This window comes from Monodelphis domestica, chromosome 2 (assembly GCF_027887165.1).
Source record: "Monodelphis domestica isolate mMonDom1 chromosome 2, mMonDom1.pri, whole genome shotgun sequence".
NCBI lineage: Eukaryota > Metazoa > Chordata > Mammalia > Didelphimorphia > Didelphidae > Monodelphis > Monodelphis domestica.
Window position 1 is genome coordinate 306,010,434 of NC_077228.1, and position 27,107 is coordinate 306,037,540.

Below are 27,107 nucleotides of genomic sequence, written 5' to 3' on the forward strand. Positions count from 1 at the left end.
AACTAAATCTGTGATTTTATTAGTGTAAAAAATGTCTAGTAAGAAACTTCATTGGTATAAGGCAACTCCTTCTTTGAAACTTACGGTTTTAGAGAAGTGTCCAAACCACAGTTACTCCAAATCTGGCATTTTTCTATCTGCCCTGAAACCAAATTTCTCTGCACTATACTATTCTCATCAACTAAGAAATCACTTTTTATTCATGACAAATTCTGGCATTTAGGTAAAATCAGACTTAACTAGAAGAAGGAGAAAGGAAGTACTTATTCTGAAGAGAATTTCCTGATTTTTAAAGGACTTTATAGGTTGACAATGTTGATTTGCTTTCTTTTTTCTAATTTTACTTCAAAATTTGACTTTGTTTTTCCTTGACAACAGTTTGTTAGCAATATTATTGTTATTTGGTTGTCAGTCATGTTTGACTCTTCATGATCCTGTGGGACAGTACTATTCATGGAGTGTTCTTGGCAAAGACACTAGTATGGTTTGCCAATTCTTTCTCCAATTGGCAGCATTACCCACATTCTTATCATATTGACTAAGGCCCTTCCTTAGGTCACAAATGTAATATAGAATAAGGAGGTTATTTTTTTAACTGATTACCCTAGGTAAAAAAATGAAGGAAGGAGAAAGTGAATTTAATGAAGTGTAGGTATTTGCACATATATGCATATGTATAGGACAGATAGATACTGTCTGTACATGGAATTAACTGAGATTATAAATAGTATATATTTATGGCAGGGGATAGAGGAAGCTGACTTTAGGAAAGACTTTAATTAATTAAGGAGTTTCTATGCTTACCAACAGATAACACCACTAGCCTAGGACAGCTTGGTTGAGAGGAATATCTAGTATAACCAGCTCTGTGTAAGAGATATTCATAAGGCAAGTAATCAAACTGGTGAAATATCTATGATAAAAAAAATGTTGTATTCTACACCAAATTCTACTATGTTTATTTATTAAGGTAGAATGGTACTAGTTTTAGGTATTCTTACTTTGTATTATTTAAGTTTCATGCATAGGCCAACATAGCCTACTCCCTCAAGACTAGATTAGAGGACAGTACTCAAAGGATCCATAGACATATAAGAAAAGTGACTGAGTAGGGACCATAAAATACAACAGTGGCAATTCTATAATTCAGTCTCCACACTAGAGAATGCCCCAAGAAAGAATAAATTCTTTCCCTCAACCAACCAATGAAGGGTGCATTTTTCTTTCTTCTTATTAGATGATAAGAAACTAGTTATTTTCTCTTATGAAGAGAAATAATATAGATTGGGAAAGATAATAAAAGAAACATGCAATAAGGAATATGCCTTGACTTTTTTCAATATCTAAAGGGGAATAAATGTTAGCCTTGCCTCTTAAACAGAAAAATATAACCAAGGATAAAGTTTAACTTTAAGGATTAAAACAGTCCATCAAAGGCTTATAATGCCAAAGGAAAAATATGGATCTGGTAAACAGATAGAGATAGGACTTCCAACAAAATTCAGAGAGAAGAAAAATCTTTAGGTAAATCATTAGATATACTGACTAGTCCGGAAAGGACTATCTTGAAGAAAATATGTCCATCTCTTTGCATAACTTTCGTCTTTATTACATTAACAGAATGTAGCCACATAATTACATATTTTAAGAAGGTCATGAGTACAGAGATGAAGGAGAAAAAACCTTACACAAACAAAAAACATAAAGCTTTGACTATAGCAATGATGTTAATACTTTTAGAGATAGACTATAAGCGTTCCTTTTCAGATTATTCCATAAAGATGTCAGTAGTTAGGGCACTGTTCTTTAACTAAAGAAATAACTTCCTTGGCTCATAACAATGATTTGTTATCTCTCTTTCATCCTGCAACAAATGATTTTAATAACACAATGAATTTTTAACAGTTAGGTATGAGTTACTGCTAAATTGACAATTTTATACAAGCTACTGAATTAATTACCTGCTTGGCTCTTTTCCGTGCTTCATCCAGAGCTCGTCCTCTTTCCACTAATCGCTGGACAACTTTTTCCCATCGACTTTGTACACTAATCAGGAGATTTTTAATAATAACAACATCTTGTTTTTGGCTAAAATATTTTAAATGGGTTCCATTTTTGTCCAGCTCTATGACCTGATCCCGATGAGAATTTACTTCATTGGCAAACACCTTTCCAGAGAAAAGTATCATATATAAATCAGTTTATTTTCAAAACATACAACTATGAAAACTATACCATTATACACTTTATGAAGTAAAGACTACAACCTATAGTCAAAGAAATTTAAAAAAATTGTTCCTAAAACTCAAAATACATGTCTCTGGCAGCGAAACCTCTGATTCACTACATACCTTATGTTCATCAATTTGAAACAAGACAGTTTCTAAGATAAGACTTGGCCGAGAAGCTACATTCAATGTTTGTTCAGCCTGGGTAAGCCAGTTGATGAAGTCCTGAAGAGAATTGTGAAACTCTAGAGCCAAATTAAGGGCATCCTCTAGTTTAGCCTGTTTTTAAAAAAAAATAAAAAGATTTAGTTCCTATGCTATTTTAGAGGTTCTTTTTTCAGTTTGGACATTCTAGGGTAGTCTTCCTCAGCCTCCCTACTTTCTAAGCAAATGATTTGCATTCATTCTTTTCTAAATGCAATAAATAAGCAGTGAAAACATAAGAAAAAAATTGAGAATTATAGTCAAAGACCATCACATTTCAGTATACTATCTTCTGCTATGACAACTGAACTATTAAAATAGCAAGTTTTTAATGATATTGCCACTATTACATACCAAAAAATAATATATAAGAAAACATTCAATACATCTGGTCACTTAATTGGCAAACATTTTGTATTATCCTTCATTTCTAACATTTTTCTTATCTTAAAGTAGCACCATCAACAATTCTTACTCATTGTAGCAGTTTCAAATTAGAACAAAAAGATTGGGAAAGTAATCATAATTTAACATGATTTTTATATTCTCTTTACTTAGAATCCCTTATTTGATTTTTTTTTAGTGCTTCTTTTTTTTAACTCCTACCTTAGAATCTACTCTTAGGATCAATACTGTGCAATTGTTTGAAGGCAGTAGGAGTTAAGCAATGGAGATTTAGTGACTTGCTCAGGGTTACACAGCTAGCCAAATTTGAACCCAGGCTCTGGGCCTGTGTCTATCCACCAAGTCACCTAGCTGCTCCAAGTGCTTTACTTTTATGTAGATTATCTGATATTTTCTTAAACTTCCATATGGTTCTGACTAAGCTCAAATCCTATAATAATTTTCTTCAGCATCTGCCCTTTCACTACTGCCTCTAGCCCACCAGGTCTTACCATTTGCCCTCCTGCTAAAACTCATAATGTTAAAAGCATCTAAGCAGTATGCTGGTGCATCCCAAGGAGTCCTGGGTCTTATCATTATATCCCTCTCTTATGGACCAACAATCTTTTGCATTTTTCCCTGCAAGTGAATACTCCTTTATGTGTTTGTCTTCCATAATTAGAATATAAGCTCCTTCTCAGAAAAGTCTGTCAAAGGTTTCCTATTTGTATCTGAGATTTAGCCCAGTAGACATTATAAGTGCTTAATAAATGCCTCTTCATTTATTCCTTCAAAGTGGCTCATCATTCTATAATTGAAAACATCTACTGACAAGTCATGAAGATGAATCCAAACATAATTATTCCATTTTACTGATTATTGTCTTATGTGAGATAGAATTTTATTCCACTAACCCTTTAGACCTCTGAAGTTTAATTGTATCCTAATATATTTACAAGTATCAAAAATTTAAAGCTCTCAGATTCCTAAGATATATGTACATAGAAAATAATTCATATGCAGGAAAGATAACTGGTAAAAAGTATTATCTTTGATTTTGACTAATGCACATACTTTTCTTTCACCAAGTTTGGCTTCTACAGATTCCCATTTTTCTTTCAAGTTATTTATGTCTTGGTCAACATTTGTATCTGCAGACTCTGGGCATCTTGTAAGCATCTGCTGGCCTTTTTTCATGAGGCATTTATATGTTTCTTCTTTAACTTCAAAGGCATCACAGAGTTCCTAAATTAAGATATTTAAAAAAAACAGTATTGTAAAGAACCAAATTCAAGAGTTCTATCCACCCCACCACCGGTCATCAATCCAGAGCTCTGAATCACAATCTCTACATGGGGTATAGTTCCTATCCAGATGTACACCCTTCCATAGGTCCTTATTAATAGAAAAATCTATTTCCCATTCGACATATAATATATTCTAGGTTTCTAACTTCCATTTGTGAGATTTATGTTTTCATTTGGTTACTGCAAAATAAGACCAAGAAGCCACTCACAAATCAGATTTGTTTATTTGCATGTTTCTTTTTTAACTTGACCTGAGATTTCATTGGCATATGAAGACTCATCATATGGACACTTTCCACCAATGTAAAATAGTTTCTTACACATAAAAATCATGAGAAGAAGCATGGCTATTCAAATCCTTCCAACAAATAGTTAGGCATTATAGGAAGGATAAAACGATTCTGTGAACTTTAAACCAAGGATCTCAGGTTTCTGGAAAGTAATCAGTTATCCAATAAGGTCCGAAAAGGTTAAAAGTCTTGTCTTGTCTACTAAAAGGTAGTAAGCAGAAGAGTCAGAATTTGCATCCAGTTATCTGGTACCAAATCCAGTGCTGTTCCCACACTACCAAACTGTCATTTGGTAAAGATATATAATGGAAATGTCAGTGAATGAAATGCTCTATTAGAAATCCACTTCTTAGCAAAAATTGAGCCATCCCATTCACAAACACTGTCATAATTTCCCTCAGAACATGGAAACATGAAAGGAGGTAGGACAGAGGTGCCATGCTCTGTGTTTATGAATAAGCAAGAGCCCTTCATAATGGTCTTTGGCATGAAGCTTATTATAAAAACACAGATCATTTCCTTTTTCATTTAGCCTATTGGGGACATGTTGTCCAAAAAACAATGACAATTGTATACCAGGAAAAGAGTGTTAAATGGGCAATGTGGGCACTTCTTTGCACTGTTTGTTCACCTGACATAATATGGTCATACAATATTCATATTATTTATAAAAAAAATTAATCCATAATGGGGGAAATTGGACTAGAATCTAAAGATTTCAATTTCCCAGTTGCTAAAAGTCAAACTCATTGATGAATTATCATTTTATGTACATAGACTATCTTTTCACAAATATAGCAACTGTGTTAATCTTCAGACAAATAATTAGCTAATTGTGCATTTTCACAAGTTGAATGACTGTTTTTGCTATAAATTTTTTAACATTTTATAAACTTTCTTGTGCATTGTAAACAATTTTCAATTACCAAAGTGCCTGCAAAAGTTAATCTCCTAATCCTAGGCTAACTACAGAGCTTTTCAAAACGATGAACTTACCAGATGGGTATTAAGCTGTTCCCGAGCTGTTTCTGGCAAACCTCCAACAGGTTTTGATGCCAACAAGTGACGTTCAGTGTCAGTCAGCCACTGATATAAATCTTCAACTTCTCCATGGAACCCTTGTGCCTAAATTCAAATGAGCTATTTAGTCTTTAGGTTTCCGAGGTAATCATTTTCTAATGAAAATTGAAGACAATGCTTAAGTAATCCCAGTCTCTAAGTCTCTGCTATTAGAAATGTCAAAGCCTCACAAATTTTCCTTCACTAGTCATATTTGGAAGAGGCAAAACAGAGTCCTGGGACCAGAAATAGGAATCTGTCTTCCCAATGTTCAATGCTGCATGACAAAGAGCAAGAAAATTCTGCTCAATAGGAGTTTGAAAACAACTTTAACTACCTACCCCAAGCTATTTTTGGTTTTGAATGTGCATGCTTAAGTATCTAATCATCTTCCCCCACTTGCTCACCAGGTGCAAAGCACTATCCAGCAGTTTTTTCCTTTGTTGTGTTTTTTCAAATACATTTTGCCAGCGTTGATTTACAATCTCTAGCTTGGTCTGGAGATTGCTTGCTTCTTCTCCTGCACTTGATTCAATTAGGTCATTTCCTGCTTTCTTAACAGCTTCCACTGTAGACTGATGAGCTAACACATCATTTTGGAGCACCTTCAAATATTAAAATGATACCAAAGTGTCTGTCAGTTCCATTCCTTACCATTCCTTTAAATTTACTTCTAAGAGGGACATATATATATATATATATATATATCATATATATATCAACCAAATTTTGAATAGTTATTAACATTAAAAATACATAGCTGGTTGTGATTTTTCTTTAAGGCTACAACTGTGTGATATATATATATATATACATACACACACATATTTAGTAATTATAGATATACATATACACACATATTTAGTAACTATCCCTCACAAAAATGATCATCTGAAACAATTTTTCCAACTTGATAATTATCACACACCCAATGAAAGTTTGTAGAACAGGACAGAATATTATTTCTTCTACCTTAGATTCACCAGTTTATTTGCTAATAATAATGATAATAATAACAACTCACATTTATATAGTTCTTGCTATGTGCCAAACACTGTGCTAAGTGCTTTACTCTTATTTATCACTTGATCCTTTTAAACAACCCTTTGCAGTAGGTGCCATTAATTGGATCCATGCTAACATTCAAGTCTTAACCCAGGAATTCAAGAATCTAAAATTAGTGTCACCTGTGTGTGTGTGTGTGTGTGTGTGTGTGTGTGTGTGTGTGTGTGAAAGAGAGAGCGAGAGAGAAAATGAAGGCAATCTATTGAGGAAAATAGGAGTGGATGGTACCAAAGGTTCATATATAAAGAGGTTCCTTTTGCAAGAAAGATTGTATTCATTAGATAGGAGTAAGGAGTTAGCACTCATTGTCTACTTCATATCATCTATAAATCTACCACAGATTATTTCAAGCAAGTCATCCAAGCCACTGATAAAATACTGAATAGTAAAGTGCTGGGGACAGCTGATGAGGACTACTTCCCTAGATGATGCCCTATAAATTAAGTCCCTTTTAATGACTTTTGTGTTTGATCATTCAAGTTCTTAATGCACCTAACCATTATTCAGTAAATATTTTTCCATCTGGTTCAAAACCATGAGTAACCTTGTCATATACCACTCCAGAATCTCATTATACCATTTCTCCAGTATGCCCCTGACTATGTGGTTATTTTATTTTTTTTAAATGAGCTTATTATGGCATGGCATATCTATGATTAAACCATGCTAACTTGTAATAATCATGATCTCCCTTTCAAAAATCTGATTATTGCTTTAATATTGTCTTCTTGGACATCTCTTTACTTTTTGGAACAGAAAGGTAATAAGTTGGGCATTTCAAAATTTAGTATTTTCTCTACTATATGACATTTATATTTTAAAAAACCCACTTGCTGTGTAAATGATGGTAACTTTTTTCTTTTAACACAGTAAAAAACTAAGGACTGGGTAGTCTTAATAGGACAAATGAAGTATTTATCAAGAGGTAAATCGCAAGCATAACACCATTTAAAAGAGAAAGCTATTTTTACTACTAAGAAGGTTTCAAGAGTAAATACAGGGGGCAGCTGGGTAGCTCAGTGGATTGAGAGCCAGGCCCAGAGACAGGAGGTCCTAGGTTCAAATCTGACCTCAGACACTTCCCAGCTGTGTGACCCTGGGCAAGTCACTTGACCCCCATTGCCAAGCCCTTACCACTCTTCTGCCTTCCAAGATGGAAGGTAAGGGTTTAAAAAAAAAAAGAGTAAATACAAAGTTGTTAAAGTCTGGGTGCCCAGAAAGATTACTGGGACTTTTGGCAAAAGCCAAAACCTTAAACTTTCCTCCACTTTCAGTAAGAGATCATTGTACCCTATCCTATGTCCATGGAATCAAGAGTTGGCAATGACTAAAAAAAAGATCCTTTCATTGTCTTATGTCAGACAATACACACCTGGAGGAAGAAAAGAAAAGGAAGTTTTAAGGGAAGAACAGCAGATTTCTGAGATAATTTGGAAATGGTACAGCATTTGTCCATATAGATATTTGCTGATCCATGTATCAAAATGTCTGAAAGTGCTAGAAGCCAAATAAATATTAGTAATTCTAATAAATGGGGAGAAAAGCTGTTCTATTGAATAGCCAAATTCATTTTCCCAAAGGAAAGAATTCAGGACACATATCTGAGGATTTAGCACTTCATCCAAGCATGAAAATCTAGGAGAGTGGTGGATATCAGGAGCCATCTAACTGGGGTTAAGGAACCTTTTTTGTTTTCCTTTTAACTTACAGTGACTCACAGGGAAGAAAAAACAATTATAGGTTACATAAAGAGAAATTAAATTACTTGACTTTTTATATCAATATAAAAACTGCCACTCATCCTCTATTTAAATAAAGAAAAATGAGAAGAAAACTCATATAAATGCAATGAATATTCATGTACATATTTCTTCATGACAGTATTCCTTTAATTTGTGCTGAAATCAGCATATGAAGCTTCTAAATAATCATTAAAAATAAGTACCAATTAGCTAAAAGCATTTACTTACATGATGTTTGGCAAGTTCAATTTCAATGGCTTTGGGATCTCCACTAACAGGTTTCTGTTCATTTAGCAAATCCTCAGTATGTGTCAGCCATGTCACTAACTCATCCAGAGCATGTTGGAACTGTCCCAGAGCTAAAAGAGCACCTTCAAGTTTATGCTTTAGAGAAAAAAGATAAAATATGATGATTCTTTATAATTGATATATATTAGAAAACAATTATTTTCAACTTAGAGATAACGGGCAAACTAGAATTTAAGTAGCACTATACTAAGGACTTAACAAATATCTCATTTGAGCCCCAAAGCAACCCTGCAAAGTGGCTGCTAGTAAAGCTACTAGTATTACATTCATTTTACAGTTGAAAAAATTGAAGCAGAGAGTGGATAAGTGGCTTGGCCTAGGTTAAAGAGCTAATAGGTATCCGAAGCTCAGTTTGAACTCAGGTTTTCTTAACTCTAGGACCAGTCCTCTAGCCACTTCGTCACCTAGCTGCTTCTAATACTTGTTTCTATAATAAAAGCCAATAATTATTGGCACCTTTGTATGAGCCATAGGTAAATCTATGGAGATAGTTTGAATATTAAAAATATTTTATATACTCAATTTAAATTTCTGCATATCATTTCTCTTAGCTGGAAATAGTTGTTACTTAGGTACTTACAGTTTAAATGAAACAACAGTGGTAGAGAGGCATAATCATGTCAACATCAAGGCATTTCATATTTAAATGTTTTTTTAAAAAAAGATCTAGGCAAGAGAAAATTAAAAACTAGTATGTTTCTATATTTAGATTTGTTTTATCATCATTGTGGATATTTCCACCAATGATGGAGATAGAAATCCATCCTGTTCAGTTGTCATCCAAATTTTCCTTAAATATGGCAAAGTGAAATTCATCAAATATGCTTGGGAAAGAGGCCAAGATGCAGAAGGGGAGGACTCCCTCTAGACAAAACCTATTCCTATTATCTCTCTTGGTCTGAACATAATAAAACCTGTTACAACCAAAGAAAAGAGTATCAAACATTCCCAGTTTGAGAGACACACATACACAAAAAATGCCTTTTTATTTACCTGTCTGTTGATAATACGCTCATCTAAGCTGTCCCAAATCAATTTGAGTTCTGACAAGGGATCTTGGACAGTGTGTTTATCACTCTCTTCTGTAACTTTCTTCAGTAAGAGATCTGCTTGATGGTTTAGTCTTTCCATTTCAATTTGCTGCTGATAGGCCTCTGATTTAAATTGCTATTATAAAAACAATATAGAAATAGACATATAAAAGAAAATAACTTTATTGTACCCTGTACAATAACAAGTTTTAAAAAGAAAAGAATTAAAAAGAATAGCAAACCAAATTACCCCTGTAGGTCATATATTCTTTGTGCATACATGTTCTTTTCATCTCTTTCATAAGAGATGGTAAGGAAAAACATTCCAATATTCATGAAAAAAATTTCAGATTGAAAAGATCTATCCATTTTTTCCTCCTCGCCCTATAATTTTCTTATAACGGCTTGAATGTTTTTATTCCCTATTTCAACATTTTAGTGTTCTTTAACAAGTGAGGTTATTTCTAGACTCTACATATTTTCTACTAGGTCCAATTACACATATTGAAAAAAAGTGTTTTAAGACTAGGATGTGACATTAGGGATGCTCCAGACAAGAAATTGAGCTACCTTTGGCATATGGAGCTAATAGAGAATTTCCTCTGGGAAAGTAGAAGTTTGCCCCAATTTAACTTCTCCCATTATAGAAATGAAACTGGTTTTTATTGATATTTTCATGTGCCTTTTGGAGATATGGTATTCTCAAATAAATTTATTCACATATTTTTCTGTATCATCCTTTCAAGAATGGCATATTATAATTTTATTTCACTTAGCTCTGTGTTCAGGAAACATCTAAGGGATTTTAATAGTGATGTGTTACTAATTTTAAGTTTTTTTAGCCATCAAGTTAGCAAAATGTTGGCTATTTAAAGGAAATATTTTCTTGGTAATTTATTTTATTGTCCTGTTAGTTTAAAAAGTTTAGAGAAAAAAGCAACTACAATAAATTAGTGGATGACCATACCTATATATTCTCCCTAATCCAGCAGGAAACAAATTACAAACCTATAAATCATCCATGAAAGTGATCTTCCTTATATGCACTTAATTGTTACTGAAAAATAAATCATCCACTTAGCATATCACCAAATAAAGCATATGAATTTAAACAATTTCACTTAAAATGGAACCAGAAAATTCAAATTTTGCAATCATAAATCCTTTTGTGGCATATTTCCATGCTTGAACATGGTCATTTTAGAGATAATCTATCACTGAGATTCTTTGGATTTCACTGAAAATTGGTGTTGAATATATGTGAGGACCAAAGATTGAATGGGAGGTCAACTCTTTCTTAAACTAAGTTGTGAGAAAAAGCAATTGAAAAGCTTCAGCAGAAGCTGCTCAGTCAACCTCTCAAGTGGAAATCTAAATCTAAAGAGACAACAGTCAAGGAAGAATAATCATTTTGGGGGGAGAAGCATACTGTTCTAAGGTGCTTTAGAACCCTGCTTTCCCAAGTCCAGCTACTAATAAATCGAGTGACTGAAAGAAATTGATTTTATAGAAATTTAGGGTAAAGTCAGGAGCATGCTGGTAATGTTTTAAGCATTTCTTCTTGGGGTAGGGAGGAGAAGTTCACACATTTGCACAACACATCTTTAAACTTAATCCCAAAAAAGATATAAAAACAAACTTATTTTCCCCCTGACCTTCACAAATCTAGTCAGCCAATAAAACAAATCAAACCTTGATTTGTATCATTTACTGATTTCTGAGCTTATATAGTCATAGTGAAATTTTAACAATTGATTCCCATGAGCCAGTTTGAATTTGTTCTAGCATGTCCCTGGTAGACAAAGTTTTAAAATGCAAAATATCCTTTGCTAAGCTATATAGACTTAAGTCATACCTTAAGTTCATCAATCTGTTGTTTCACAGTTTCCAGATCAGTTCCAATGGGTGACATTGAAGCCAATTTACCACCAGCTATATCTACCCAGTCAAATATTGCCTGAAAAATACAATACACATACATTGTTATGGTACATGGGAAACTGCTACAACACTGAGTTAATACCATTAATTATTCATTATTAAGAAGTTTAATCATAGTTCTATAAAGATTACTAATTGAAATATAAGCTCTATAAGTTTGTGTTTTATTTAAAATTATTTTTAATCAATATATTAATATATTTAAGTGACAAATTATGGCTAAAAATGGTGAGATGGAGGGAACTGGCAACTCTGCATCCACATTGTGTATCATTTTAAATAGAAGTTTTTTACTAAACAGATTCCCAGAATCCAACAAGAAAAAAAGGAGAAATATGTGCATTCTAGCTCCCATTTGTCTGTTTCAAGTAGCCTATTGAAATATGCTTTACGTGCAACTTTTAAAATCAACAGATATCTGAATAAGACATTTTTCAAGTGAGTCAGTCATAGGCAAAAGTTTTACTGAAGAGTCCAATCAACAATAAGAAAAAAAAAACAAGCTCTGTCACAGTTACAGCTCACATTTATTATTTGGGATTAATGTCAAAATCCAACACATATAAACCAACAGTATTAAAAGCATTTAAACTGCAACAAATAGCACACACCCTCTTTTTTTTGTTGTTTCTCACTCATATATAAACACTGCATGAATCCATGTGCCATTATGAGTGCTGAATTAAGAATAAAAGAACAAAGTTGGCAACAATCTACATTAGTCTTTGATGGACTTTGTTCCATATGCCTAAAATTGATGCTACAGTTACTATTTTTTTTTGACTCCTCTAATCTCACTAGCTGTGATGCCATTTCCCTTTACTCCTAAATATCTTGAGAAATGTTGTCAATATCTAAGGTCTCTTTTTTCTATTGCAAACCTTTGTAATCTGATTTTTTACTCTATTATATTACTAAAATTTTCTTCTCAAAGATCACTATCGCTTCTCTAAACATCAAATACAATTTTAGTTGCCATTGTTCTTGACATTTCTGTAATTTTACATTGCTGACTTTACACCACAATCTTTCAGTTTTCTTTTTACTTGTCAAACTGCTCCTTTTCTGCCTCTCAATGTTTTCCCAATTCCCAATTAAAATTAATGTTTCAAATAATATTCCTATAATAAGAGCTTCCAAATTTTATTCTCTCATTTGAAAGCATGAATATTCAACTTCAGAGAAATGACATCATTTATATATGCATTTTTTCAAATTATGTCCCTCTAAGTTCAGGGGTGGGAGAGATGGAGGGAGGAAGGGACAGATCTGGAAATTGTGATGTAACTAACAACAAATAAATATTTAAGAAAAGATATATGGGAAACTTTTGAAATAAGGATGTGCTTAGAAGTGTTTATAAAAAGAAGACCTGGATTCAAGTCCCATCTTTGACAACATACTGGCTGTATAATCCTGGACAAGCCAATTAACTTCTCAATAATCCAGGATACTTTTTTAAGACCATGTTGCAAAACAGGTAGCAGTCTAAATAACTAGAGGGAGTTTCCTTACTGGGAGTTCCCTAAACAAAAGAAACCAAGGATCTAATTCAAAAGCTCAGTCCCTATAGGAAAGAGAACTTTACTTATTAAAAATACAAGACTCTAACAAGCTTAGATTTTAAATAACTGAAGAAAATAGATTTCAGTGCACAAGAACACTACTTTCTACACCATATTTCCTGACCTGCAATTTAATTTTACATTATTATTTATTTAGATATCATATAATGACTTCATTGCATTTTATTTTGTACAAGTTAAACCCAAAATTATATGATTAACTTCTGAGTCTGTTGTCTGATGTTATATTACACATTCAAAGACCACACAGTAAGAAGGCATTTAAAAGATGGTTTTGAAAAAAACCTGTCCTGTTAATAAGTTCAATTTTGTAAGTACATAGTTGTTTTTGTCATAACATAAACTGAATTTGGTATGTGAGTTGTCAGAAAATAGTTGTTCGAAGACAGAAAATGGGTGCAAAAGAGACAAGCACAGTTAACTTTTCAGACAGACAAACAGACAGAAACACACACACACACACACACACACACACACACACACATCTTATTTCAGCCTAATAATTTGCAGAATAAACAAATTGGATTCCCAACCATGGAGGCTTAGCAGATGTGCTCCAATCACTTTACCTGAAGTCCATCTTGGTACTGCACAGCAGTCTGCATTGCATCATCCAGCCTGTCCACCCGGTCCTTCCATGCTTTGTTTAGAGAATCCCAGGATGAATTCAACTATAAAATAAAGGTTAAATATCAATAATATGGAAATAGGAAATGATCAATGACACATGTAAAACCCAGTGGAATTGAACGTTGGCTATGGGAGAGGGTCGGGAAAGAACATGAATCACATAACCATGGAAAAATCTTCAAAATTAATTAAATAAAAACTTTCAAAAAATAAAAATAAACCAAAAATTACTTAATAAAATTTTATTCACTAAAAAATAATAAAATAAAGGTTAAAATGGTTTTTGTCAAAACATCGATATCTCCAATTAGCACTATTTCATCCATAGATGTTTTAGCATACATTCAAAAAGTAGTCTGGTGCCACGCCAATTGTACATACCTCATCTATACTTTTGTTAACAATAGGTTTGTCAGGTTCTCCACAGGCAGCTATGAGCTCAGAACCAAGGTTCACAACCATATCAAGCTCTTCTTGCAATCCATCTATTTCTTCTCTTATCACCTAGAAAGAAAAATTTGAAACCATTTTCATGCAAGGCATTGCTTAAGATAGCTAGGAAAAAAGACAGTTTTCCAATGTAGTTTAACATAAATAAGGGCATTTATTAAAAGACTTAAGATGAAGTCAACATAAATTGATTCTATGTGAGGAAAACCTCACAGCACATAAACTTGTTGAGAGTACTACCCCAAAATGGAATCTGGTTGGATAGAAATAGTATGAGAAGGCCTTGATCACTCAAAAGCATGTACACAAAGAAACATCGCAAGAAAACATGAACCCTGGATAAGTGAGAGCATTAGCAAGGGGAGTTGGATGTAGTCTTGAAACAGAGGGAACTTGGAATGGTTTTAACCAGAGGAATGAGACCCATTAGAAGTAAATGGCAGTTGTGATGTGAGTTCTGGTATAAAATGATTATGAGCTGGGGCAGCAAGGTGGCTTAGTGAATTGGGAGCCAGGGCTAGAGATGGAGGTTCTGGTTTCAAATCTTGTCTGAGACACTTCCTAGCAGTGTGACTTTGTGTGAACAATCTTTAGATAACTGTCAGTCAATCTGGCAATAAACACATTAAGTGCTTAACTATGTTCCGGCACTGTGCTAAATGTGGGTACGCAAAAAAAAAAGATGTGAAAAGAAAGTCCCTGACCTACAGAAGCTCCCAACATAACACATAAAAAACTGAAAAGCAAGATGAATTAGAGGGGTATGGAAGAAAAAAAAAAAAGAGGAAACATATGGGAGGTAGATAAAGTCCTGAGCCAGGGAGAAAATTATGAAGTGTCTGTCCTGGGTCTTTTCCTTAAATAGAGGATCTAGGGAGAAGCTTTATGTTTTCTAGCCTCCAACCTCTCCAATCAGAGGGAGGGAAGGATGCAAAGGACATAGGATTTTGAGAAGGTATAAGTTTTACATCTGCATAGAGGATTTAGTAGCTCAGAATTCAAAAAACAATGTAACTATACTATTGGATTACATAGCTGAAGATTTTTTCTTGTAAAGGTAACAAACCTATTAAATATAAACTGCTTCAATTAGTATTTAAATAAATGAAAAACAAATCTACAAAAACAGTGCTTCATAGTAAGAAAAAGAACAAAAAGTCAGCATCTTGGATATGTTATATTTTCATAACAAAACATATAATTCATTTCCTGAACATGAAATTGTTGGTGATAGAAATCATTCTAAGATCAATATCAAATCTTGACCTATCATAATGATTATAAGTATTAACCAGATTAACTTATTGGTCATGTAATTTTAATTCTCAGGTGTACATATGTAAACTCAATCCTCCAAACTCTTCCTACTTTACCTCTGCTGCTTCTTGCTGCTGTTTCACCACTGAGGGGTCAATGCCAGGTGCTTCCAGTTCTCGGATGAAATCTTGGGTATCTTTGGTTGTAACTACTAGTGACATGTGATCACACCAGAATTTTTCTGCTAGTTCCATCACATCCAGCAGTTTAGCCTCCCGTTCCTCTGCCAAAGTGTGTATGCTCTCCCATATTGTTACCATTTGATCAAGTTTATCCTGTACAGCTATAAAAGAAAAATACTTTAGTTGAAGATATAAGCTAGAAATTCTTAAGAATTAACATTAGAGGGACGTTATCAAAAGCAATACATTTCCCTTTCTAAATGTTGAAAAAAATTAACTCCATAGAAATATTACTTAAGCACACAATGAAAGGAAAATGTGGCAAATTAATTAATTATTGCACTCTTTTGAATGTTTCCAAACCTTGTCTAGAATCAGAAAAAGCCCAGGAATTTGAATCAAATTGGTTCAACAAAGTTGCCACTTTCTATTACACAATGATCCAATGAATCAAAAACCCTGTGGAACTAATGTTATCTCCATAGTATTATTGCTACTTGTCTAGATTGAGGCTTCTCTAGCTGAACCTATAAGCATTTATTGAGTGCCTATGACATTCCAGAAACTAAGCTAGGCACTGGGAATATGAAAACAATCTAGCCCTCAGGGAATATATATTCCATAAGAATAGATAACACTAACATGCAGGCATATATGAAATAAACACATCTTGTAATATAGGAAATAAAAGCATTTTAGGGGAAAGGCATTACTAGAGAGAAGGTGGTACATGATAAGCTGAGCTTTGAAGAAAAGTAATCATTCTAAGAGTCAGATAAATGAGTGCAATCCAATAATGGAAGATGACATATGCAAAGGCAGAGGGAGAATGGAATGTTTTATGAGAACAGCAGCAAGAAGATCAGTTTGGTTAAAGTGCCAGGGAGAAGACTAAAGTACATCAAAATGAAAAGGCAAACTACTTATGGGGCAACTATACATCCAAGCTTATATCTGTGTAGGATGAAGCCACTACATTTATTTGGAACTATACCACATTTAGCTATATAGAAGTCAGTCATTTGTTTTATATATCCTACTCTTTACCATGTTATAAAAAGATGCTATTTATTTTTTGATCTTGCTGATACTATGTATTCTCCAAAAGGTAAAGTGGTATGTGGTTTTGGATTTCAGGTGACCTACATCACATTCTCTTTCTTTTGCCCAAAAGCAAATATTTACAAAACATATAATTGATTATATGTAAAGGCTATGGCCATGGAATTTGAGTTAATTTTTGCTAATATTATATAGGCTATCAAAGAAATCAATTTTCAGATTTGGCCTCATTAGCACCATGTTTTAACCAAGCAAGTAAGGACACTACCTAAATCTAGACACTGTTGTTACATAGAGAAATTCTTGGGATTTATTAGACTTTGGAATAATACAATTTTAACATAGGAATTCTTGAGTGTTTAGAGGCTACAGGACACCCAAAGAGAAAACTGTTTATAAAATTATGTTTACTATAACAAGTTTTACTAATAAGTAGTACCTTTGGCAGAGATATCTTTGTCAGTACCCTCAGAACGAGCAATCATATCCTCTCCACGCTTTTTGAGTGTTTCATATACTGGCTGTAGTTTTTCCATATCTACTGAAACATTCTTATTTTCACTTATTTGTTCTTTAATCTTCTCAACCTCAGCTGAGATTGGAGGTGGTTGTTTCAAGCGTTCAACAATGCGCTTTAGGCTCTCAAGGGTCTGATCTATTTTGTCATGAAACTGTTGGAAGAATGAAGAGGGGAAAAAAATTAAGTGCAAGGGAGAGAAAGAATGGGGAAAATATCAACTCTGAAAAAATTTCATTTTTTACTTTTAGACCAAAAACACAATTAGAAAAGATTAGTTAAAAAAACACAAACCCTCCTTATTTCACAGAATAATGGATCTAGAGTGGAATCATTATAGTTATGATTTAACACAAAGATTGTCCATTTAAAATTCGTGTGTGTGTGTGTGTGTGCTGCCATGACCAACTAATTTATCATCCAGTAGTCAACCCACTGAAAATAAGCCTCTACATACGTAGCTAATTGGGTCTTTAAATAATATGCTCATTTTGTTGCTGGAACATGAAGCCTTCCCACATGCTAAAAATCTATCAGAATTTATGAATGGCCTTCAAAAGATGCAGAGTAAGTTCTATGCCAAAATGAGATATCAGATGTATGTTTTCCTTTTTTTCATTTTATGCTCCTGAGAAGCATTAGATGACCAGAATACAAAAGGAAAGGATCTCTAAAGGACATAGATTTAGAAAACCACAAATTAATACTATGTTGTACTGTATTTTTATGTTTTTTTGTTAAACATTTCCTACTTATATCTTAGTCTCATTCAAGTAAGGTGAGTTTGATAATAGCTCTACTCGAGTATCAGCTCTTCTACAATCAGCGAAGGAAATTAACAAGTAATACAAATGGCATTTTTGTTGACCTGTTTGCTTTACTGTCATGAAAATTTTTTGATACATACAAATCATATAAGTGTTACTTTATTAATAGGTTTATTGTTTACTTATGCTAAGTTTGATCTTTTTTTAGAGATGCTCACAACACCCATGATTCTGCATTTGTTAATTTGGACAAGGCTAAGAATTGTTCAATGATATATTTGGAAGGTTGAAATACAGTTGCTAATTCCTCCCTATGTAAATATGTATAATCGGAATAGGATCTTTTCATAATCTATTTCTGGTATTCTGTCATCCATAAAGCTACTTTTTACATTAAACATTTAGGATGCCTTTTATCAATTTTAAACACATATAATTCATTAGAGCTATACATTTTATCTTTCATTAGTTTGGGATTTCCCTCAGTTAAAGAAAACATCATAAATGATTGAAAATATTATCACCGTTCCCTATTATAGAGAAAATAAAAATATAATATTAAATGTTTAAATGTTTTCAAATATATCAAGCTTGAAAATGTGTCATACTTAAGAATAAATAAAGTCTTTCCCATTCCACTTTTTCCATACTCATGTTTCTCATAAATGATTTAAATCTTCTTTCTTGTTATTTTGACTAACATAAGAGTTCTGTTCTTAAAAAGTTATATTAAATGCTCCAAGGGGAACAACATAAAGCCCTACAAGAGATATATTGCGAATAATATTTTGACGATTGTGACATGACCATATAATTCTTAACTATGAAAGTTAGCAAAAACATGTGAAGGTTGGAGGTAAAAGGGAACTTGTATTCCAAGGACACTGGCATTTGGAACGGATGTAGAAGAATAAATTTCAATTTATACTTAATCAATCGATGCAAGGTGTTCTCCCATTCTCTATCATTCAAAGGAACTCAATGACATTGCTAATGTAAATGGTTACCTGGGTAGACTGTGAAATGGCCTCATCCAGGGCCACAGCTCGCCTTTTGACATCTTCCTTAATTTGACTGTAAAGAGCATCAGCTGCCAAATATTTCTCTTGGATAAGAAAGCCTTCTCCTGGGCTTAATTCCAGTAACTGGGGCCCAGTTTTGTTCATCTTATCTATATGAGGCTTGTGTTCAGCAATCAACTCTCGCAGTTGCTATAACAAACCAGAGAACTTATCAGTATCTTAGGCTTACACCTCCACAGTACAGCTGTCTGCACTCCCAACACATCCAACTGGCAAATCATTTCTAAACAAATATCCTCCCATCACAAGGCATTTTACAAATTATGTTTCATATAATTCCCAGCCAAGGAATGACAATCCTAACATGAAGATTAAACAAGTCTGGTCAATGGAAAGCCCTTTTTAGAAGTAGAATAAAATGCTCAGGGGCATAAGGAATGCAAGTTATCTACTTCATACCAAAAACATTAAAATTTTTAGCCTCTGACATTTTTTAAAGGTTGTAAGGACAGATGCACTTAAAAATTTCAGGGAAGATCCTATGATCCTATGAGTCTGTAATACAATAAATGCTAAGAATATTCTGAAATGAAATTCATTAGTTTAGATAATTTGGAGAGTTGCTTACAAAGCTATCCGTACATTTTTAGTCAGTCATCAATTTCTTTTTGAATTCTTAAAAAATTCTTTTAAAATGTAAAAAATAAGAGGAAATAGGCCTAGTAAAATTGATTCCAACTTAATAACTCAAGGATTTATATGAATTTCATTTGTATTTTATAGTTTAGACAATAAAATACAAAGTGCACTATTCAGGGTTAAGATGCCTTCTCAACACGTCTCGCCCAATTTTTTAAGACTTCTTACCATTTTCACCTCCCTGGCCACTCCTCTCTCTTGTTCACTCCAAGTCCTTTGCAATCCTGTGTCACTGGCTTTGAACAAGGCATTCTATTTCACTATCCCAAACATTTTAACTGGCTATCCCCTATGCCTGGCATGTGCCCACTCTTCATTTAGATCTCCTAATTTAACTGGCTTCTATCAAGTTCTAGCTAAAAATCTCACCTCCTATTGAGAGTCTTTCTCAATCTCTTTCAATTCTAGTGCCTTCCCTCTGTTGATTATTTCCTACTTATTATTTCATATATATACATGCACACATATGTATCTTCTTTGTATATTTTTTGTATACTATCTCCCCTATTAGATTTTGAGAACAATTTTATAAAATTTGTATCCAGTTTTCAATAAACTGTACTTTTAGGAATTCTGACTTCTAATAAATCAGTTTCTATCTAGAAATAATCTACATTGTTTATATATATAGCTCATTTTAAAAAATATACAAAGTTAATGTCATAACTTCAAATTATAACATAATATAGAGTAAGCTTAATTTTTCAAGAAAAACTCTCATCCAAAGCAGCACTGATTGTATAGATCTTAAAAAACTGTACATGCCAGTCTGGAAATAGCACCAGAACATTTGAAGTTCAGATTCTACAGATTATGAATTATCTAGCTCTGTTTCCATAAGTACTATCTTCTTCCTACTCTTTTATGTTATTATAATTTAGGTGATTGAAATGTATTTTATGATTTAGCTTTGTATGTATTTAAAATAATGCATTTTATTACCTTGTAAATTAAACCATCATTTATAAGTTTATGTCCATTTTTATATTGCTATATTCTTCTTCAAGGACATGAGACTTCAAAGAAAGTTCTATACTTCTATTAGCTCTATGAGCCACAAAGAAAGACACCCCCCCCAATGGGGCCTCTGTTTATACTCTGCTACTCTATTTTCATCCATCTTACTCATCTTTTTCCATAAATTTGTTTTCATTAATATTCTTTGTTTTGAATTTGTTTTGACACTGAGATCTAACCATTAAAATAGTCCTTTAAAATCCTTCCAAGATCAACGGCCCTACCAGTGCATCATCTCTTTCATGCATTTCTAATCTTCACTGACTTTGCTAGATGGACCTAATTAATAATTATGTACACAATAAAAGTACAAGTATATAAATAAGAATTTTTTCATCAACACATTAAAATGGAAATTCATCTCTTTACTAAAATTCTTGATTTATTTTGCATTCAACAAAGGCTGAATTGAAATGGCCCAGAGGATGCTAGCTCTCTCAACATATTTATTACTTGAAAGTAGACAAATATGGGCATATACATCATCACTAAAGTCAAGAACATCTATATCCTCATTACATAGGATATATAGGATAAGGAAACACCGCCAAAAAAAATGAAACCTTTCTTAAAAAGAGAAGGTAATATTCTCTTTTATTATCTCAAATGAGAGGATAATTATAAAGTACTATGATTATGTGATGATAATTATATATCTTATGTATATATAAAATATAATATGATAGTAGTTTTATAACACAGTGCCTGGCACACAATAGGCACTATATAATTGTTGTTGTTATTATTATTATTATTACTAAATTTACCCGATGCTCTTCTTGCTGTTGTTTTAAAGTTTCATATTCAAGAGCTGGAGCTGGGAGCTGAGTTATGACCCTTTGTATTTCTGTCAACCATGGCCAAAGTTCTTCATATGTTTCCCAAAATTGGTTAACTAGAGATTGTGCCTGTTCCAGTTGAAGGTACCGCTCTGAGTTGATTTGGCAGATATCATCATAGTTCTTCAATATTTTATCCAATTTTTCCTAGAAAACAAAATTGTTAAGTCAATTAGCCAGGGAGTTAAAGTAATAATGACTTTCTTCAATTACTTCAACTTAGAAGAATTCATATTTAATTTGTTATTGTTGCATTTTATAGCCAGAAGGCACTTAAGCCATCATATAGTTCAACCTCCCTGGTTTATAGATGAAAATACAAGCCAAAAAAAGAGAAAAAATTATTTGCCCAAGTTCACACAATTGAGTAAGAGACCTAGGTATTCTGATTCCAAATTCAGTGCTTTCCACCACATATAACATTTGTCTTTTTTAAGGAAGATGGTAAGGTGCTTTGCAAGCCTAAAAAGCAGAAGCTTGATCCTGACTTGAAGATCTACTCTAATCAGGCCCCAAATTACTTTTCTAGTCTTATCTCATTCTCAACTCAACCCCAACTCTTCCTATGTCACATCTTTCAACAAAACTGACCACTCTCCCCAAACCATGCATTCTTCTTTCTCCTTTGACATCTCCATTCTTTTGTCCATACAATAATAATGAAAAATAATTACTTTAACTGCTTTTTATCCTTTTTTTTTTACAACTCTCCTTCAAGAACCAATGGAAGTTTGGTCTCTGATGAGCATCCTACTTCTAAGTGAAATCAATTTCTCTCTCCATCAATTTCCCAAAGCAAACATTACATCATGCTCTCTCCTGGAATATGCCTTATCTCCCCTAGGGCTACATACTATAGGCTGTAAACTTGAAAAATCATTTCAGTATGCTATAACTTTGTGTTTTATTATCACTTGCTAAAGATACCTCCATATCCTGATGTGCTAACACAATTTCTTCATTTAATTTATGCTGATGATTTTCAAATCAATATGTCTTATTCCTTTCTGCTAACATCTAATCCTGCATTTCTAATTGCTTTTCAAACATCTCTAAATGGATGTCCAAAAGAGATAACTTAAAACAAAACTGCCAAAAAAAGAACTCATTATCTTTACCTTCAACTCCAGCACCATCACTTTCCCTATTTACTTTAAAGGTTAATACCATTCCTCCTAGTCCCACTGATGTCATTCTTGATTTCTCCTCATTTGCTTTCTCTCCATCCACTCCATATACCATCTGTTGCTAAGGTCTGGCAATTTCACCTTTACATCTCTGGAATATACACCTTCCCAGCCTCTGATAACTGCCATCACTTTGGTATAGGTCCTCATCATCTTATATCTTGTCTATTGCAAAAAGTCTGTGGGTGCTTGCTGCCTGACTTGCATCTTTCCCCACTCCAATTCATCCTTCCAGTCACCAAAAATAGTTTTCCCAAAGCACAGGTCTGACCACATTATCACTACCCCTTATCCCACCACTACTCTATAATTCCCAGTGTCTCCGTATCATCTCCACAACCAAATACAAAACCTTCTTTTTGGCTTTCAAAGTCCCTCATAACATGTAGCCTAAGAAATTTGCTTAAACAACTAGGCACTGAAGTGACTCACTTGCTCAGGGATAGCCAGCATATATCAGTTAGAATTTGGCTTTAAGGTAGTTTCCCTATCCATTATGTAATACTTTAAATAAAGTCAAGATATAAAATATTATTTAAAGTTTTATCACAGAAATACAAATATCCAATGTTTTGCACAAGTGAAAATGATACCCCTTGTAAAGTATTTTACATTTTTATTTTTGACCTCATCTGAACCTTGCTAAATTCTATGGGGTAGCTAGAACAAGTTATTATTATTTCACAAAATGAGGAATTTGACTATAGCTACACAATTTGGAAGAGCCAGTGCCAGAATGGGCAGCAATGTTGATCAAGAGGAAATTATAGAACATGCTAAGAGCCCTTCCTTGGAGAGATTTTAAAAAATACTCAAAACTGAATTTTAAAAGAACTAAGTACATAGCTAATAAAAAGGAAGGGTGAAATCTTTGTTTTGGGTAGGAAAGCAATTCTGTATATTATCCTGCTATATAAATTAACCAGAGAAGGCAAATGTAATAAAAGTCTCATCTTAAAATTTATTCATTAAAATTTTCTGTATTGTTCTGCCAGAAAAATTTAAATACTTATTTTTGTCAGACCACCCAAATGTTATCTTATGTTAGCTGACTGTCAGTTTTAAACACACTTGAAGCCAATTTTTAAATTCTTTTTTTTTTTAACTTGAAAAGAGCAGTTACTAAGAGACAAGGGCTTTGTCTTCTTAATATTCAGTTGATTGGGCCCATGAAGCTTGGTCTAAACTTCATTATTTTTATTTTTTTAAATCCTTATTTTTCATTTTAGAATAAATACTGTATTTTGGTTCCAAGGCAGAAGAATGGTAAGGACTAGACAGTGGGGATTGATGACTTGCCCAGGATCACACAAAAGGAAGAGTCATTGGTCAAATTTGAATCCACAGTGTCCCATCACTGAAAGTAGTTCTCTCAATCCATTGAGCCACCTAGCTGCCCCACTCTTTATTATTTTTAAAGGGAAAATGTATGAGCATGTTCCTCACAAAGCATTTCCTTGTTATTGAAAAGCTAAATTTTTGATAACTCTTTTGCTCAAAATACTCAAGTGTCCTTGAAGTATTAAAAAAATGAGGAAGGAAATGGTCACAAACTCAGTCTTCAAGAAGAAGCCATGCTTCCAAAAAAGATGGTCCAAAGGTTTATAACTTTTTTTTAAAATCCTTGTTTATTTGCTTGACCCAAAATACTATTCATCAGACATAAAAGAGTTTAGTTGGTGGTGTAATAGAATAAGAAAAGTATTTGTATAGCTGAATGCTTCAAACATACTATTAGTCAAGTTACATACAACATTTTTAGTTTACCTTCATAGACTGTTTCTCCTCTTCATGGCAAGTGCTCATGATTTTATCTCCAGATTTAACAAGTTCATCAATAATATCCTTGTGTCTCAAAATATCCATGGTGAATGCCTGGTATGGGGAGGAAGGGGAAGAGTTATTAATAAATAATGTAAAAAAATGCAAGCCAGATAAACTACTAAATAGCATTGGAACAACTTGAAAATCAAATCAGTGAGTATATTTTTCAGATTGCAAGACCACTGGCCAATAATTAAAATGATAGAATACATTTTTTACCTTTTGAACTTGAAGCTGAGCAGATGTCTGGTCTTGCTCAAGTCTAATATTTCCCAGAGACCTAAGTTTCTTTTCAATTTCTGCAATCCAGGATAATTCAGCATCAGCAGCTTGGTCAAACTAAATTAGAGAGACACAAATACTTCAGCAAGTTATCACTAAATGATACCAAAATAATTACTGTTTAAATGTTTTAAGGAAAATTTCTTTCAATTTATACAAGGCAAAAATTAGACTCTAAGCATATTGAGAGGTTAAATAATGTTTGACAATTTCTTTAGTTATGTATGCAAAAGGGATTTTCTGATTCCACACTACCTTGAGCACATGCTCCTTTCTCTTCATTCAAACACCATCTTAGTTCAGTCCTTTATCCTCTCTTGACTAAACTGTGATAGACCACTCTTCCTGTTTTAAGATTATTCTAATCTGTCCTCTCCAGAGCAGCCAAGATGATTTTCCTATATTGCTAGTCTGAAAATAACAACCATCCTTTTCAATAATTTCCGGTGGCTCCATGTTACTACCTCTGGGGAAAATAAAAATGTAAACTTCCCTGTTTGACATAAAAAGCTCCTCACAATGTGATTCCACCCTTTATTTCTAGCTCCTTATATTTTATTCCCTTCCATGTAGTTTATGTTGATACAAAGGTCGATTTGTTATTCTTCACACGTGACATTCCTATTTCTATACCTTGGCTCTGCCTCTCTCCCATGATTTGTTTTTGTTTAGTTCCAAATTCTCCTTCTTTCTACCTCCTACACCACCCATTGAGAAGTCAAGAAAAACAAAACCTCCCATTCTTGGAATCTGGAATCCTCATCTTCCTCGCCTCTGCCTTTTGGAATCTCTTGATTTTCTTTAAAAATGAAATTCAATGTCTCCTTCCACATGATGTTTATCTCCTAACTTTTTTCTTGTTCTCCTTTGAAAAACACTCTTTGAAAAAAAAAATCCCTTCTCCTTTTAATTTCTCCTGTATCTGCTTGATGTTTTTAAAATTTCCTAAACATGTTTTGTATTTGCCTTATCTGTACATATTTGTTTCCCTAATGAGAACACAAGCTCCTCAAAGGCAAGCATTGCTATATGCTTTTGTCTTTTTGTTCTCAGTGCCTAGCACCTATTAAGGACCTAACAGGTTTTCCTGATGAACAATTTTTTTTCTACTTTTAGGTGCTTGATTAAATTCTAAGCTATCAAAAGTAGGCATATTTTTCTTAAAAAAAAAAAACAAAGAAACACTTACTTTCTGTCATAGAAAAAAACAGAAGGGCAAAGTCTAGGAAAATGGATTCAAGTGACTTCCCCAGGGTCACACAGCTGAGGATGTCTGAGGCCAAATTTGAACCAAATTCCTCCCATCTCCAGGCATAGTGTGGCATGGCAACTAAAAGAGCTAATATCATCTTAGACACCTAACAGAATCATGTTCTATTACTCAATAAACTGATCAGATGACACATGGATATTATGTCTTGTTATGAGTATCACATTTTAAAAGGATAACTGTTCAATTAATGGTCCAAAGGAAGGCCACCTGGAGAGGGGAGATGGGGAAGAAGGATATGGATACCATGTAACATGACTAACAGTTGTGAGAACTAAAAATGTCTCTCTTGGGATACAGAACACTTGGAAGAATATGAAAGCTGTCTTCAAATACCTAGAGGGCTGTAATGTAGAAGACCATGAAGGTTAGCATGAAGACAGTCTCTGATGCCCAAGGGGTAGAAAATGAACAAATGAGTGTATTTATAGGAACTAGATTTCAGTTAAATAGAAAACAGAACTTCTGCTAAGTAGAAGACAGAAAAAAGCTCTCTAACACAGAACTATTCACAAAGAGACTTGGTTGTCTTAACAGAGACTTGAATTCCCCATAAATGAAAGTGTTGAAATTAAAGCTAACATATGAGACATTAATCTGTAAATTATCTGCATATAATGCTACTTGAAGCTATGAGATCTGAGTATATTTCCAATGAAAGAAACGTGCTTTAAAAATAATTGTTTTAAAATGTTTATTTTTGTTTTATTTTATGTTTACATTTATTGCTGCTTGCCTCTCTCTCATTACATACATTATGCGCTATTTGGTGGTACAGACCTGGTCTTCCTCTTAACTTCCCAAAAAACCTATAAGGCTTAGTCAATAAATGTAGGAATAAAATGAATCAGTAACAACTATTAGGAATGACTGGAAACAATCTAGCCTCTGAAACAGATCATAGAAACTCACCAGAAATATCCTACTTTAGGATGACTCACAAATTATTCTACTAT

General features: G+C 33.4%; 1 protein-coding gene across 46 annotated transcripts in view; it reads right to left on the reverse strand.

Moving 5' to 3' along the window:
* The window catches only part of DST (dystonin), a 612,681-nt gene that overhangs the window by 40,026 nt on the left and 545,548 nt on the right, over nucleotides 1-27,107 (reverse strand). For all 46 annotated transcript variants that reach the window (XM_056814337.1, XM_056814311.1, XM_056814295.1 and 43 more), the window contains 16 exons: nucleotides 24,819-24,938; nucleotides 24,543-24,650; nucleotides 21,517-21,735; nucleotides 19,019-19,222; nucleotides 17,167-17,398; nucleotides 15,600-15,826; nucleotides 14,158-14,280; nucleotides 13,716-13,817; nucleotides 11,475-11,576; nucleotides 9,582-9,755; nucleotides 8,508-8,663; nucleotides 5,880-6,077; nucleotides 5,410-5,538; nucleotides 3,891-4,061; nucleotides 2,352-2,507; nucleotides 1,962-2,168 (listed from right to left, as the gene is read on the reverse strand). In XM_056814337.1, coding sequence (XP_056670315.1) covers nucleotides 1,962-2,168; nucleotides 2,352-2,507; nucleotides 3,891-4,061; nucleotides 5,410-5,538; nucleotides 5,880-6,077; nucleotides 8,508-8,663; nucleotides 9,582-9,755; nucleotides 11,475-11,576; nucleotides 13,716-13,817; nucleotides 14,158-14,280; nucleotides 15,600-15,826; nucleotides 17,167-17,398; nucleotides 19,019-19,222; nucleotides 21,517-21,735; nucleotides 24,543-24,650; nucleotides 24,819-24,938 — 2,628 coding nt within the window. The remainder of the gene's footprint in view (nucleotides 1-1,961; nucleotides 2,169-2,351; nucleotides 2,508-3,890; nucleotides 4,062-5,409; nucleotides 5,539-5,879; nucleotides 6,078-8,507; nucleotides 8,664-9,581; nucleotides 9,756-11,474; nucleotides 11,577-13,715; nucleotides 13,818-14,157; nucleotides 14,281-15,599; nucleotides 15,827-17,166; nucleotides 17,399-19,018; nucleotides 19,223-21,516; nucleotides 21,736-24,542; nucleotides 24,651-24,818; nucleotides 24,939-27,107) is intronic.